Here is a 16,788-nt window from a genome sequence, read left to right on the forward strand (position 1 = left end):
ATAAAGTGTCCAAGTGCTCAGACCATATGAAGTACTCCTACAGCGTGACCAGTTGTAGCAACACCTGCCGTTCTCTCAGTGGAAAGGACCACACCTGCAAAGTGTTTACACCTGTAGAAGGCTGTGTTTGTCCCGAGGGTACCTATCTCAATGATGCAGGCAGCTGTGTGCATGCTGACCAGTGTCCTTGTTACAATGGCGACAAGAAAGTAGACCCATCAGGATCATTAAACATTGATGGTTTTAAATGGTAAAGAGCACATGCATAATTAACAAAAACCCTTTAGTTACTCCTGGTGCCTGGTGGTGGATTTTCATGAATTGTTTCATATTACAGCTCCTGCACTCATGGCAAGTTACACTGCTCCAGTCATCAAGGTGAGCTCAGACCACCCCCTCTAAAACAAAACTAGCCAAATTTAATCTTTAGCCATCACTAAGAAAACGACAGTATATTCTGATAACATCTGTGTACCTGTTCTGTTGTTAGACTGTGATGTTCCAATGGTCTATTTCAACTGCTCCAGTGAACCTAAACAAAAAGGCACAGAGTGTCAGAGGACATGCCAGAACCAAGACCCGAACAACTGTGTGAGTTAAGATAATGGATGGAAGACTTTGAAGCATAGTAGATGGAAGTGTTGACAGTTTGGTGGATAGATGGATGAACAGATGGGGTGGTAGATGGTTTGGTGGAAGGATTATTGGATGAATGGATTGTTAGTGTATTAATGGATAGATTTGAAAACACTCTTGATGGAACAGGATGGTTTACTCTTTGTACTAATTGTTATGGCTATAGGTAAGCACAGGGTGTGTATCAGGTTGTATGTGCCCGGATGGCTTTCTGGCTGATGGTAAAGGTGGATGTGTGAAGAAGCAAGACTGCAAGTGTACCCACAACGGAGAAATCTACTCACCTGGAGACCATGTCCAACAAGACTGTAACAACTGGTAAGCCAGACACCTGTTTTATCTTAATTTGAAATTAGCTTTGCAAACAAATAAAAATTGTGCTTATGTATAAATTTACAATAAAAACTATTTCAGCACATGCAAAAATGGTATGTGGGCTTGTACAGAAAAGGAATGTTACGGCACCTGTACCATCTATGGTGAAGGTCATTTTAGGACTTTTGATGGCAAGAGATATTCTTACTACGGAACTTGCCAATACATTTTGGCACAGGTATGTTTATCGTTACTGTGTCTTTAAAATGACAAATACATTTTATTTTGAAGGTATTGTGAAGATACCAAAGTAATGTTTACATTTGTGAAAAAGTGGAATTGTTGCATAGTGTAAATTCAATTTTTCAAACCGGGGGAATTCAAAACTTTTTCCTAACCTGAAGTGTGTAAATGCTACAGGATCACTGTGATGTACAGAGCAGTCCCTCTTTCAGCCTTGTAACTGAGAACATACCATGTGGCAGCACCGACTCCATTTGCTCCACATCCATCAGTCTGGTTTTTGGGGTAAGGTTATTTCACATTTCAGAATCTATTAAAGCACTATTAAAGTATTCTAAAATGCACAATAAATAAAAGCAATATAATTATTTACCAATATCACTGTCTTCAAATCTTGTAGAGATACACAATAATCTTAAGATCTGAAGATAAGGTCAAAGTTGTTGAAGGAAATGGAACTGATCACAAATATCAAATCTATTCTGCTGGTATATATACTGTAATAGAGGTAGAAAAGATGTTAAACTTAATCTGGGATGGCAAAACAAGCCTTATGCTTCAACTCCATCAGAATCTAAAGGTATGAATTATATATGAAGGTATGCATATCTACTTATCCAACCCCTAACGCTTTGTTCACCCACTTAAATGGCAATATAATTTCTATGGCAGGGCGAAGTGTGTGGACTGTGTGGAAACTTTGACGGTAACGCCAATAATGACATTATGAAAAAAGATGGAGAAGAGGTTACTGATGTGGTGGTGTTTGGAAATAGCTGGAAAGTGAGTGCAAGCTGCCCAGAAGTGAACAGTTTGATAAACCCTTGTGAGAAAAACCCTCACCGGATTGCCTGGGCTCAGAAGAAATGCAGCCACATTACAAGCAGTGTCTTTACAGATTGCCATTCACTGGTAAATTACTTTTTTCATTTAAACTCTTTTAAAACCAGTCTAATCTAATACACATCTAGTGTAGTTACCGTGGTTACAGTTCTACAAAAACTCTGATTTTCTTGTCTTCACTGGTGGACTCTGCCCCATACTATGATGCCTGTTTGAAGGACACCTGTGCATGTGATTCTGGGGGAGACTGTGATTGTTTGTGTACAGCAGTGTCTGCTTATGCTGCTGAATGCCGTAAAAGAGGAGCTTGCGTGACATGGCGCAGCCAAGAATTTTGCCGTATGTCTAGACACATATTTAGTTTATAAACATCCAATTATGTACAGTAACATACAGATATATGCAATTATTAGAGAATAATTTATCATCTACTATAAATAATTTGTCATTGTCCTGACTAAACTGGTTGATTTTGCCCTTTATGCTGTGACTATTATAATGGTCCTGGAGAATGTGTGTGGCGCTATGAAAACTGTAGCTCAACCTGCATGAAAACCTGCAAAAACCGATTAGGAGAATGTTCCAAAAATGCAGAACAAATACCTCCCCTTGAAGGTAAGAGTGAACTACATTAAAGTACTCTCAGAACTGTTTTAGGTCTTCTCCACATTGTGAAAACACATGGCAGTGTGGACTTAATTTTAATGTGTTATTTTATTGTCTATAAAATCTTTCTTTATTAATCTTCCTAGGATGTTTTCCTCAGTGCCCTCCAGAGAGGCCATATTTGAGGGAGGACATTATGACATGTGTTACGGAGGAAAGATGTGACGACTGTTTTTATGGCAATAAGACCTATCCCCCTGGAACTATAGTGTACAACACCACAGATGGAAATGGCACATGTTTGATTGGAACATGTTTCTCAAATGAGACAATTGTCCGAACTATTTTTGAATGCAAAACTACAACTCCCACACCTTTTAATTTTACTTCTACAACACCGACAACAACAACAACTACTACTACAACTACTGAAACAACAACACCAGAGACAACAACGACAACCACCACTCCTCCCACAACAACTACTGAAACACCAACAACACCATTGACACCATCAGCAACAACCACTCCTACAACAACAACTACTGTAACACCAACAACAGAAACACCAACACCCACAACACCAGAGACAACAACGACAACCACCACCACTGCTACCACAACAACTACTGTAACACCAACACCTTCAACACCAATGACAACAACTACTGAAACACCTACACCCAAAGCAACAACACCAACACCCTGTTACCCCAAAAACTGTACCTGGTCACACTGGATTGACAGCAACACACCCAGTATAGAACCTGATGGATTTGAAATGGAATCCATCAAGAAATTGTGGGAATCCAAAAAAATTACTTGTCTGAGCCCTGACCATATTGAATGTAGAGCAGTAAATTATCCACAACGCTCCTTGGAATCTTCAGGACAAAAAGTGTATTGCAATACATCATTTGGACTGACATGTTCAAATGAAGAAAATTTAAATTTAAACAACATACCACCGCTCTGTTATAATTATGAAATACGTGTAAAATGTTGTGATTCTTGCACAACACCAGAGACACCAACGACAACAACAACTACTACTACAACAACTACTGAAACACCCACAACACCAGAGACAACAACGACGACAACCACTACTACCACAACAACTACTGAAACACCAACACCCACAACACCAGAGACAACAGTCACTACCACTACTGCTACCACAACAACTACTGAAACACCCACAACACCAGAGACAACAACGGCAACAACCACTACTACAACAACAACTACTGAAACACCCACACCAGAGACACCAACGGCAACAACCACTCATACAACAACAACTACTGAAACACCAACACCAGAGACCCCAACGGCAACAACCACTGCTACCACAACAACTACTGAAACACCCACAACACCAGAGACACCAATGACAACAACAACTATCACCACAACAACTACTGAAACCACAACACCAGAGACACCAACGGCAACAACCACTCCTACAACAACAACTACTGTAACACAAACACCCACAACACCAGAGACACCAACGGCAACAACCACTCATACAACAACTATTGAAACACCAACACCAGAGACACCAACGGCAACAACCACTCCTACACCAACAACTACTGAAACACCCACAACCACAACAACTACTGAAACACCAACAACACCAGAGACAACAACGACAACCACCACTCCTCCCACAACAACTACTGAAACACCAACAACACCATTGACACCATCAGCAACAACCACTCCTACAACAACAACTACTGTAACACCAACAACAGAAACACCAACACCCACAACACCAGAGACACCAACGGCAACAACCACTCATACAACAACAACTACTGAAACACCAACACCAGAGACACCAACGGCAACAACCACTCCTACAACAACAATTACTGTAACACCAACAACCACAACAACAGAAACACCAACACCAGAGACAACAATGACTACCACCACTGCTACCACAACAACTACTGAAACACCCACAACACCAGAGACACCAACGGCAACAACCACTCATACAACAACAACTACTGAAACACCAACACCCTGTTACCCCAAAAACTGTACCTGGTCACACTGGATTGACAGCAACACACCCAGTATAGAACCTGATGGATTTGAAATGGAATCCATCAAGATATTGTGGGAATCCAAAAAAATTACTTGTCTGAGCCCTGACCATATTGAATGTAGAGCAGTAAATTATCCACAACGCTCCTTGGAATCTTCAGGACAAAAAGTGTATTGCAATACATCATTTGGACTGACATGTTCAAATGAAGAAAATTTAAATTTAAACAACATACCACCGCTCTGTTATAATTATGAAATACGTGTAAAATGTTGTGATTCTTGTACAACAACTACTGAAACACCAACCCCCACAACACCAGAGACACCAACAACCACTGCTACCACAACAACTACACACCCCACAACACCAGAGACACCAACCACAACAACCACTGCTACCACAACAACTACTGAAACACCAACCCCCACAACACCAGAGACACCAACAACCATTACTACCACAACAACTACTGAAACACCAACCCCCACAACACCAGAGACACCAACAACCACTGCTACCACAACAACTACTGAAACACCAACCCCCACAACACCAGAGACACCACCAACAACAACTCCTCCAACAACAACAACTACTGAAACACCAACCCCCTGTTACACCAACACCTGTAAATGGTCAGACTGGATTGACAGCAACCGACCCCCTAAAGAAACCAACGGATTTGAAACAGAATCTATCGATACATTGTGGAAATCAGAAAAAATTTCCTGTCAGAGCCCTGAAGATATTGAATGTAGAGCAGTAGATTATCCAAAAGCATCCTTGGAATCTTTAGGACAAAAGGTGTATTGCAATAAATCCATTGGACTGACATGTTCAAATAGAGAAAATTTAAATTTAAACAGCATACCACCACTTTGTTATAATTATGAAATACGTGTATACTGTTGTAATTCTTGCACAACATCTACTGAAACACCCACAACACCAGAGACACCAACAACCATTACTACCACAACAACTACTGAAACACCAACCCCCACAACACCAGAGACACCAACAACCATTACTACCACAACAACTACTGAAACACCAACCCCCACAACACCAGAGACACCAACGGCAACAACCACTCCTACAACAACAATTACTGTAACACCAACAACCACAACAACAGAAACACCAACACCAGAGACAACAATGACTACCACCACTGCTACCACAACAACTACTGAAACACCCACAACACCAGAGACACCAACGGCAACAACCACTCATACAACAACAACTACTGAAACACCAACACCCTGTTACCCCAAAAACTGTACCTGGTCACACTGGATTGACAGCAACACACCCAGTATAGAACCTGATGGATTTGAAATGGAATCCATCAAGAAATTGTGGGAATCCAAAAAAATTACTTGTCTGAGCCCTGACCATATTGAATGTAGAGCAGTAAATTATCCACAACGCTCCTTGGAATCTTCAGGACAAAAAGTGTATTGCAATACATCATTTGGACTGACATGTTCAAATGAAGAAAATTTAAACAACATACCACCGCTCTGTTATAATTATGAAATACGTGTAAAATGTTGTGATTCTTGCACAACATCTACTGAAACAACCCCCACAACAACAGAGACACCAACAACCACTGCTACCACAACAACTACTGAAACACCAACCCCCACAACAACAGAGACACCAACGACAACAACCACTGCTACCACAACAACTACTGAAACACCAACTCCCACAACACCAGAGACACCACCAACAACAACCACTGCTACCACAACAACTACTGAAACACCATCTCCTGCAACACCAGAGACACTGACGACAACAACCACTGCTACCACAACAACTACTGAAACACCAACCCCCACAACAACAGAGACAACAACATCCACAACCACTACTACCACAACAACTACTGAAACACCAACCCCCTGTTACACCAACACCTGTAAATGGTCAGACTGGATTGACAGCAACCGACCCCCTAAAGAAACCAACGGATTTGAAACAGAATCTATCGATACATTGTGGAAATCAGAAAAAATTTCCTGTCAGAGCCCTGAAGATATTGAATGTAGAGCAGTAGATTATCCAAAAGCATCCTTGGAATCTTTAGGACAAAAGGTGTATTGCAATAAATCCATTGGACTGACATGTTCAAATAGAGAAAATTTAAATTTAAACAGCATACCACCACTTTGTTATAATTATGAAATACGTGTATACTGTTGTAATTCTTGCACAACATCTACTGAAACAACACCAGAGACACCAACAACCATTACTACCACAACAACTACTGAAACACAAACACCCACAACACCAGAGACACCAACGGCAACAACCACTCATACAACAACTATTGAAACACCAACACCAGAGACACCAACGGCAACAACCACTCCTACACCAACAACTACTGTAACACAAACAACAACAGAAACACCAACAACACCAGAGAAAACAATGACTACCACCACTGCTACCACAACAACTACTGAAACACCCACAACACCAGAGACACCAACGGCAACAACCACTCATACAACAACAACTACTGAAACACCAACACCCTGTTACACCAACACCTGTAAATGGTCAGACTGGATTGACAGCAACACACCCAGTATAGAACCTGATGGATTTGAAATGGAATCCATCAAGAAATTGTGGGAATCCAAAAAAATTACTTGTCTGAGCCCTGACCATATTGAATGTAGAGCAGTAAATTATCCACAACGCTCCTTGGAATCTTCAGGACAAAAAGTGTATTGCAATACATCATTTGGACTGACATGTTCAAATGAAGAAAATTTAAATTTAAACAACATACCACCACTCTGTTATAATTATGAAATACGTGTAAAATGTTGTGATTCTTGCACAACATCTACTGAAACACCAACAACAACAGAGACACCAACAACCACTACTACAACAACAACTACTGAAACACCAACCCCTACAGCAACAGAGACACCAACGACAACAACCACTATTACAACAACAACTACTGAAACACCAACCCCCACAGCAACAGAGACACCAACAACAACAACCACTACTACAACAACAACTACTGAAACACCAACCCCCACAGCAACAGAGACACCAACGACAACAACCACTACTACAACAACAACTACTGAAACACCAACCCCCACAGCAACAGAGACAACAACATCCACAACCACTACTACAACAACAACTACTGAAACACCAACCCCCACAGCAACAGAGACACCAACGACAACAACCACTACTACAACAACAACTACTGAAACACCAACCCCAACAGCAACTGAGACAACAACATCCACAACCACTACTACAACAACAACTACTGAAACACCAACCCCCACAGCAACAGAGACACCAACGACAACAACCACTACTACAACAACAACTACTGAAACACCAACCCCCACAGCAACAGAGACAACAACATCCACAACCACTACTACCACAACAACTACTGAAACACCAACCCCCTGTTACACCAACACCTGTAAATGGTCAGACTGGATTGACAGCAACCGACCCCCTAAAGAAACCAACGGATTTGAAACAGAATCTATCGATACATTGTGGAAATCAGAAAAAATTTCCTGTCAGAGCCCTGAAGATATTGAATGTAGAGCAGTAGATTATCCAAAAGCATCCTTGGAATCTTTAGGACAAAAGGTGTATTGCAATAAATCCATTGGACTGACATGTTCAAATAGAGAAAATTTAAATTTAAACAGCATACCACCACTTTGTTATAATTATGAAATACGTGTATACTGTTGTAATTCTTGCACAACATCTACTGAAACACCAACAACAACAGAGACACCAACAACCACTACTACAACAACAACTACTGAAACACCAACCCCTACAGCAACAGAGACACCAACGACAACAACCACTACTACAACAACAACTACTGAAACACCAACCCCCACAGCAACAGAGACACCAACGACAACAACCACTACTACAACAACAACTACTGAAACACCAACCCCCACAGCAACAGAGACACCAACGACAACAACCACTACTACAACAACAACTACTGAAACACCAACCCCCACAGCAACAGAGACAACAACATCCACAACCACTACTACCACAACAACTACTGAAACACCAACCCCCTGTTACACCAACACCTGTAAATGGTCAGACTGGATTGACAGCAACCGACCCCCTAAAGAAACCAACGGATTTGAAACAGAATCTATCGATACATTGTGGAAATCAGAAAAAATTTCCTGTCAGAGCCCTGAAGATATTGAATGTAGAGCAGTAGATTATCCAAAAGCATCCTTGGAATCTTTAGGACAAAAGGTGTATTGCAATAAATCCATTGGACTGACATGTTCAAATAGAGAAAATTTAAATTTAAACAGCATACCACCACTTTGTTATAATTATGAAATACGTGTATACTGTTGTAATTCTTGCACAACATCTACTGAAACACCAACAACAACAGAGACACCAACAACCACTACTACAACAACAACTACTGAAACACCAACCCCTACAGCAACAGAGACACCAACGACAACAACCACTACTACAACAACAACTACTGAAACACCAACCCCCACAGCAACAGAGACACCAACGACAACAACCACTACTACAACAACAACTACTGAAACACCAACCCCCACAGCAACAGAGACAACAACATCCACAACCACTACTACAACAACAACTACTGAAACACCAACCCCCACAGCAACAGAGACACCAACGACAACAACCACTACTACAACAACAACTACTGAAACACCAACCCCAACAGCAACTGAGACAACAACATCCACAACCACTACTACCACAACAACTACTGAAACACCAACCCCCTGTTACACCAACACCTGTAAATGGTCAGACTGGATTGACAGCAACCGACCCCCTAAAGAAACCAACGGATTTGAAACAGAATCTATCGATACATTGTGGAAATCAGAAAAAATTTCCTGTCAGAGCCCTGAAGATATTGAATGTAGAGCAGTAGATTATCCAAAAGCATCCTTGGAATCTTTAGGACAAAAGGTGTATTGCAATAAATCCATTGGACTGACATGTTCAAATAGAGAAAATTTAAATTTAAACAGCATACCACCACTTTGTTATAATTATGAAATACGTGTATATTGTTGTAATTCTTGCACAACAACTACTGAAACACCAACACTCACAACAACAGAGACACCAATATCAACAACCACTCCTACAACAACAACTACTGAAACACCAACCCCCACAACACCAGAGACACCAATGACAACAACAACTGTTACCACAACAACTACTGAAACACCAACCCCCACAACACCAGAGACTCCATCGACAACAACTACTATTACCACAACTACTGAAACACCAACCCCCACAGCAACAGAGACACCAGGGACAGGAACCACTACTTCCACCACAACTACTGAAACACCAACACCCACAACAACAGAGACACCAACGACAACAACTACAACAACAACTACTGAAACACCAACCCCCACAGCAACAGAGACACCAACGACAACAACTACTACTACCACAACTACTGAAACACCAACCCCCACAGCAACAGAGACACCAACGACAACAACTACTACTACCACAACTACTGAAACACCAACCCCCACAACACCAGAGACACCAACAACCATTACTACCACAACAACTACTGAAACACCAACCCCCACAACACCAGAGACACCAACAACCATTACTACCACAACAACTACTGAAACACCAACCCCCACAACACCAGAGACACCATGGACAGGAACCACCACTGGAACAACAACTACTGAAACACCAACCCCCACAGCAACAGAGACACCAGGGACAGCAACCACTACTACCGCAACAACTACTGAAACACCAACAACAACAGAGACACCAACGACAACAACCACTACTACAACAACAACTACTGAAACACCAACACCCACAACAACAGAAACACCAACAACCACTACTGGAACAACAACTACTGAAACACCCACAACAACAGAGACACCAACGACAACATCCACTACTACAACAACTACTGAAACACCAACCCCCACAGCAACAGAGACACCACCAACAACAACCACTTCTACCACAACAACTACTGAAACACCAACCCCCACAGCAACAAAGACACCAACCACAACACCATTAATTATACATACACATTCAACAACCCCAGACAAAGCACACCCTCAAGTTAATTGCAGCTGCACATACTTGAATGAAACTTACCTACCAAGTAAGTATTAATTTGTTTCAATCTTTTTTATACCTACACTATAAAACATGCTGTGTTGTTTGGGGAGAATACACTGGGTTAAAAATGACCCAATGCTGAGTTGTTGGTACCCAGCTATGGTTTGGAACCATTGGGTCATTTTAAACCCAGAGGTGTGCTTTGTCCAATATTTACCCAGCAGGGTTTTAAAACAACCAAGCATTTTTTTTAGTGTATAAAGCCTCAATTATTGTCACAGACATCTTCAATTCAATTGACATTTATTTGAATAGCGCTTTCCACAGTCACAGTCACAAAGCAGCTTTACAGGAAGGCATAATGTAATCATCTTGTTAGAGTAAAGATTATTCTTTGTACATTTGAGATTCAGCTATACTTTAACTGCAATTGTTTTTAACTTGAGGTCAACTTATAGATTTTTTCTCTGAAAAACAGAAAAGAAGGGGTGAAACAATATTTGTATAGGCAAAGCAAGATACCGCATCGCTTTATCTGTCATATATTGTGATTGGGTTTATTATGTTGTCACGAGAGTGAGTCCCAAAGTGCCAAGTTTTCCTTGATTAATAATCCACTCCTAAATACTTAGTACATTTCAAATAGGGGTGGGCGGACTGACCAAAAATCTATTCCATGGAATGAGTCGTTTTATTTCACGGAACGTTATATTTCACGGTATAAATGTTTTTCGGTTTAAATAGTTTTTTATTATAAAAATGTACAGAAATTTCCCACTCACTCTAGCTTTTAACTAAATGCTCACCGCAGTTTTAAATCATGAGCCATTTAAAGTTAATAATGTTAAAGTAAAAATGCACAGAAGATAACAACAGATTAAGTCTTGATAAGACAGAACCTAGTTTATAATAGAGTTATTAATTTGATAGACTATTGAAGCTATAGTATGCCTTCAGTGTATTTTGTATTTATGCATACATTACATTAAAGGCGGAGTCCACGATGTTTGAAAGCCAATGTTGATATTTGAAATCGCCTAAACAAACACGCCCCTACCCCAATAGAATCTGGACCTTCTATTGATAGACCCGCCCCACACATACACAACCCGGCAAGGATGTCGGTTAGTAGTAGACACGCTCCTTACTGCTGATTGGGTATAAGTGTGTTTTGGTAGTCGGCCCGTCTCCTTTTCCAAAGCGTTTTTCAAACATCGTGGACTCCGCCTTAAAAATAGGCAATATGTAAAATTAACAAGAATAAATATATGATGAATACCTACAGCCTATATGAGAGACGAAGCTCTAGATATTATTAATATGACAGGTGTTATGATATGATGTGAGGATCATGAAGTCCGTTTTAAGGTCTTGACACATTTATTTTCTATTAGACCTTAACATTTGCATCTCTTTCCATGGGCGAGGCTAGCCCCTTTTTAGGGGTGCTTCAGCACCCCTAAAAAGGAGCTCAGCACCCCTAAAACTTGGAGCAAGAAATGTATTTATTCTAAAATGTTCGTTCGTCTTTGACAAGGTTAAATAATGTCCAAAACATACTCCGTAGTTTGTGGTTTAAAATGTATATGTTAAGGTAGAAAATGAAAACCTCCCCGCTAAGCAAATGGTGTCATCCTCTTCTTTTACTTCTCTGTACCTGCATCGCTTAGCTCGACCGTCATTCAGCGTGAAACACACGCAGAGTGAGAATCAGTTAAAAGTGTTATGATGCAACTTTTTTGTTAAAATCTTACAAAATGTTTATGTTATGTTTATAATGAGCGAGTACATCACGAATCAATCTTTCAAGCCGTGTTTTTGTCTTATAATGAATCACCATGGTACAGGTATAATAAGTGTTTATTTTCTGATTATTTTAGTCCGGCGGGTACCCGCGCTGTGGAGTAGCACAGTACCTGGGTGACTCGTCCATATACTTAAACGGAGAGAAGTAGCGCTGGTTACAATGTTCTTCCGCAAGACGCATGCAGTTTTGTGCATCTCAGTGGGTAGTTGCATACGTGTGTCTCCGTTGTTAAAGTTTATTGTATGATTTATCGTTAATTTGAGACTTATTTTAACAATCGGAAGTCATGTAAACATGACGTCACGTGCGTCTTTTCTGGTCAGTCATCATGAAAACATGGCGTTTGGAACAGAGTGAAAACAAACAATACATATCACTGTATACCACCAGTACCGGTAAGCTATGTGTGAAATGACTAACTGTCTGACTATCAAACTAGACAATAAATATTTTTTTAGTTTGTCACATGTAGATTAATATGAAGGGGATAACCCTTAGTGCAGGAGTCACAAGTGTTTTGTTTTAGACATATAGTAAAGGTAATGGTTCAATTAAAGGACTGTTAAAAGAAAAGCTGCAAATTAACAAACTATTAATAAACCTACCATATGTTGTAGGCATAAAAGTTATAAATTAGGAGATTTGTCATTTTGACAAAGGATTAAAACGACACACTGTATATCCACATAAAACCATACCCACACTGCTGCTGTAGCCCACCTTTTGTCCTGATACTTTAATATGGCATTAATGGCAAAAAAGTGCTACCTCGCCACTAATTAGAAATAAAAAGGTTGGCAAAAAAATGCATCTCAAAACTTATCAGGTTGATGCTTTAAAATGTGTAATTTTAAAAAAAGTCTAAGGGGGAACATGCTCCCAGTGTGAGGGTTTGGCAGGACAGATTAACCCAAATGCAGACGATGTCGGGGAAAACAGAAAACACTTTATTTTTAGACACTAACAAAACAAAGACCCACGAGGGGGTACACGACATGAAACACGAAACACTAAACTTCTGCAAGATTGCCAGACTTGACTGGAACATGAAACACTATACAGAACACAATGAACCTGCACAGAACTAAAGATACACTGACATTAAATAGAAGAAAGCAAACAAGATAACAAGCGGGAACAGGTGATGGGAATAAGTGATAATTAACAATAAGCAGGAGGACGAGGGAGCGGGGACAAATGACAAGACACCGGAGGTACATGCCAAACACAAAAACAAGGCATGAACCTCCACACAAGGCCAGGGACTGCCAGAACTCTGCCACCATGACAAAATACAAATATAACAAGACTTCAAGGCAGAGTCCTGACACCCAGACCCTAGAGGGGTAATATTCTTCTCATCTTTTTCACCCCTGACCCGTTTTCATGCCTGAAAGGTCTCCAAAAAAATCTGGATTTTGGAGTTAGTTGAACCAATGTTAAAATGATAGTTATTTTACAATAGACATATTATTGGTTTCTGTAGGAAAAAAGAGTGGGTGGTGGCAGCGGAGCTCATTGGGTGCTCAGCACCCCTAAAGCTCTAACCCTAGAATCGCCTCTGTCTCTTTCTCATATTTCCGATCAATGTTTGTATAAGCAAATGGCACGTCAAGTTTTGTCTTAGCTTGCTTAAAGTTAAGAAAACTTTCCAACTATTAGCATTATATTCGAGAAGAACCCTTTATTTGGCGTTGCAGCTCCTTGCGCATGCCTAGAGACAGACCTCTGCACGCGAGAGACCGACTGGCTGCATGAGCACAGATCGAGAGAGAGAGAGAGAGAGAGAGAGAGAGAGAGAGAGAGAGAGAGACCCGCGGTGGATTCACTGGCAGTTATTATAAAATTACACAAATAACTCATTAATTTTTTATTAGTGAATTATTTTACATGTTTTTCCGTCACACTAAGTCTAACATGCATGTGGGCAGAGTTAGCCACGCCTACTTATTTGCATTCCGCGGAATAGACGGAATACAGTAGAAAAATCTGTTACATCTGACATTTTATTCCGCGGTAACGGAATATACCGTCATATCGCCCAGCCCTATATCAAATGATCTCTGACTAGTGATGTCCAGTTCGTGAACAAATCGTTCTTTTGAACTGATTCTTTTCAGTGAACGACTTGAATCAGTACACCTAATCGGACTGAATCGTTTAAAAAGTTTGTGTCTCGAGACAGCAATGATCCACAAGTTACTCACTTTCAGATGTGCTCGACAGTCATTCCGATTCTAATTAAGAGAGAGTAATCCGTATCTTAACTCGTAGAAGCTCTCCCCAACAGTATCACTGACTGAACCAAGACATGGTGAATTTTGTTGATACTGAGCATGCGCAACAAACATATTGGTATTCCAGAGTCACCGATAAAATGAATACCTGAATCAAGAACGGTTTCTATCGGACGTGTCCGACTTGATGAGCCGTTAATACTGCGCACATGTTACTGAAAAGCACGATACAGTGACTCTCAGGAACAGGTTGGTGCATTTATGGAGTCACCAGTTCACTGATTTGAGAACAGTTTCTATCGGACGCATCCAAAGAACTAATCAAAGATTTGTGGATACTGAGCTAACGTGAGCCAAACAGTTCGGACATCAGTGAGTTGCTGTGCTAATACTATAGCCTAGCCTACATGAACTAAATTGATTGACAGACAAAAAGTAAGTTTATTTAATTTTACCATAAAACTTATGCTTGGAACAGTTATATTAAACACCGTTTTGACTAAAATGTATTTGTTAGGTGTGTGTGTGCAGATTATATTTTAAGTTGTTATGAGCTTGATCAGGATTTCTGTTAAAAGTTTTTGAATGTGCTTTAGTTGGAATTTTTGAATTTTTTTATGTATTTACCCTCCTGGATGAAAGAATTAGATGCGAATGACGTCATTACGTAAAGTACGTTAAAGATCTGGTGAATTGGTTTTTTGAACCAGTTCTTTGAAACGAACTATCCGAAAGAACTGATTCACAAAAAAGAGTCGGACTTCCCATCACTATCTGTGACAGAAAAAGCAAGAATTAAAAATGATTAGTACTGACACTTGTGTGTTGCAACATTACTATGGGTTTCTTTTATTCTTTATTTCCATCTCTCTGAAACTTCTGCGTCAAGCTGTGTCTTGTTTATAACAAATCTGAAATGAACGTTAAGCAAACTGACATGGTCTAAAATGTCATTAAACAAAGTTCTGAGAAATCTTTTTTGTTGCTCGAGTAATCCTGTGTTTACATCTCATGGTGGGTGGGGCTAAAAGGCAGTGATGTTTTAGTAGTAGGCATTGATCTTTTGCAGAAGCATTCTTTCGTTGCACTATGACATGACGATCTCAGTCAGATCTCCATTCATGGCAACATCATAGAACAGGTGGAGAAATTCAAATACCTTGGACTCACCCTGGACAAAAAGCTCACTTTTGACCATCACATAACAGACATCCAAAAACGCTCACAACAACGTCTGCATGTTCTGCGGAAACTCAGCTCCCTTGGCATTGCCCCTCGTCTTCTGTTACTTCTGTATATGAGCATTATCCAGCCCATTTTGTTATACGGCTCCACTAGTTTTTACACTATGCTGTCAGTCACTAACAAAAACAAACTCAATAAAATCACACACATAGCTTTAAAATAATACATTCCTCTACACCTAACATTTCAGAACTTAATGATAGAGCAATAGCCCGCCTTGTCCAATCTATAACAACGGACCCAGAGCACCCCCTCAATCAACATCAACTTCACTTCACGCAGGTATAGGACCCTGACATGGAGAAGGGCATGTTTCAAAAAGAGCTTTGTACCATTGGCGATCTCAATCCTCAATAAGCTACAAAACTGAACATTCACCACCTTGTGTTTTGTTGTTTTTTTGTGTATATATGTTTGTACTTGCTGCGTGTACTGTATGACAGTTTGTGAAAACAAATTTCCTGTTTACAGGACAATAAACTATCTATCTATCTGACATCATACTGAGACATTTCTGACACCGGCAGCTTTTCAATAAAAAGCTCATAAAAGCTCTTTTTGGACTAATACATTTT

At 40.2% G+C, this 16,788-nt stretch overlaps 1 protein-coding gene across 2 annotated transcripts in view; it reads left to right on the forward strand.

Moving 5' to 3' along the window:
- Positions 1-16,788, forward strand: part of muc5.1 (mucin 5.1, oligomeric mucus/gel-forming) — a 107,791-nt gene that overhangs the window by 12,684 nt on the left and 78,319 nt on the right. The window contains exons 18-25 of one of the 2 annotated variants that reach the window (XM_073868523.1): positions 1-250; positions 338-378; positions 491-591; positions 803-954; positions 1,051-1,189; positions 1,372-1,479; positions 1,595-1,774; positions 1,867-2,106. The exons of the other annotated variant lie outside the window; for it this stretch is intronic. Coding sequence (XP_073724624.1) covers positions 1-250; positions 338-378; positions 491-591; positions 803-954; positions 1,051-1,189; positions 1,372-1,479; positions 1,595-1,774; positions 1,867-2,106 — 1,211 coding nt within the window. The remainder of the gene's footprint in view (positions 251-337; positions 379-490; positions 592-802; positions 955-1,050; positions 1,190-1,371; positions 1,480-1,594; positions 1,775-1,866; positions 2,107-16,788) is intronic. 2 annotated transcript variants of the gene reach the window in all.

This window comes from Misgurnus anguillicaudatus, chromosome 6, assembly GCF_027580225.2.
Source record: "Misgurnus anguillicaudatus chromosome 6, ASM2758022v2, whole genome shotgun sequence".
NCBI classification, from domain to species: domain Eukaryota; kingdom Metazoa; phylum Chordata; class Actinopteri; order Cypriniformes; family Cobitidae; genus Misgurnus; species Misgurnus anguillicaudatus.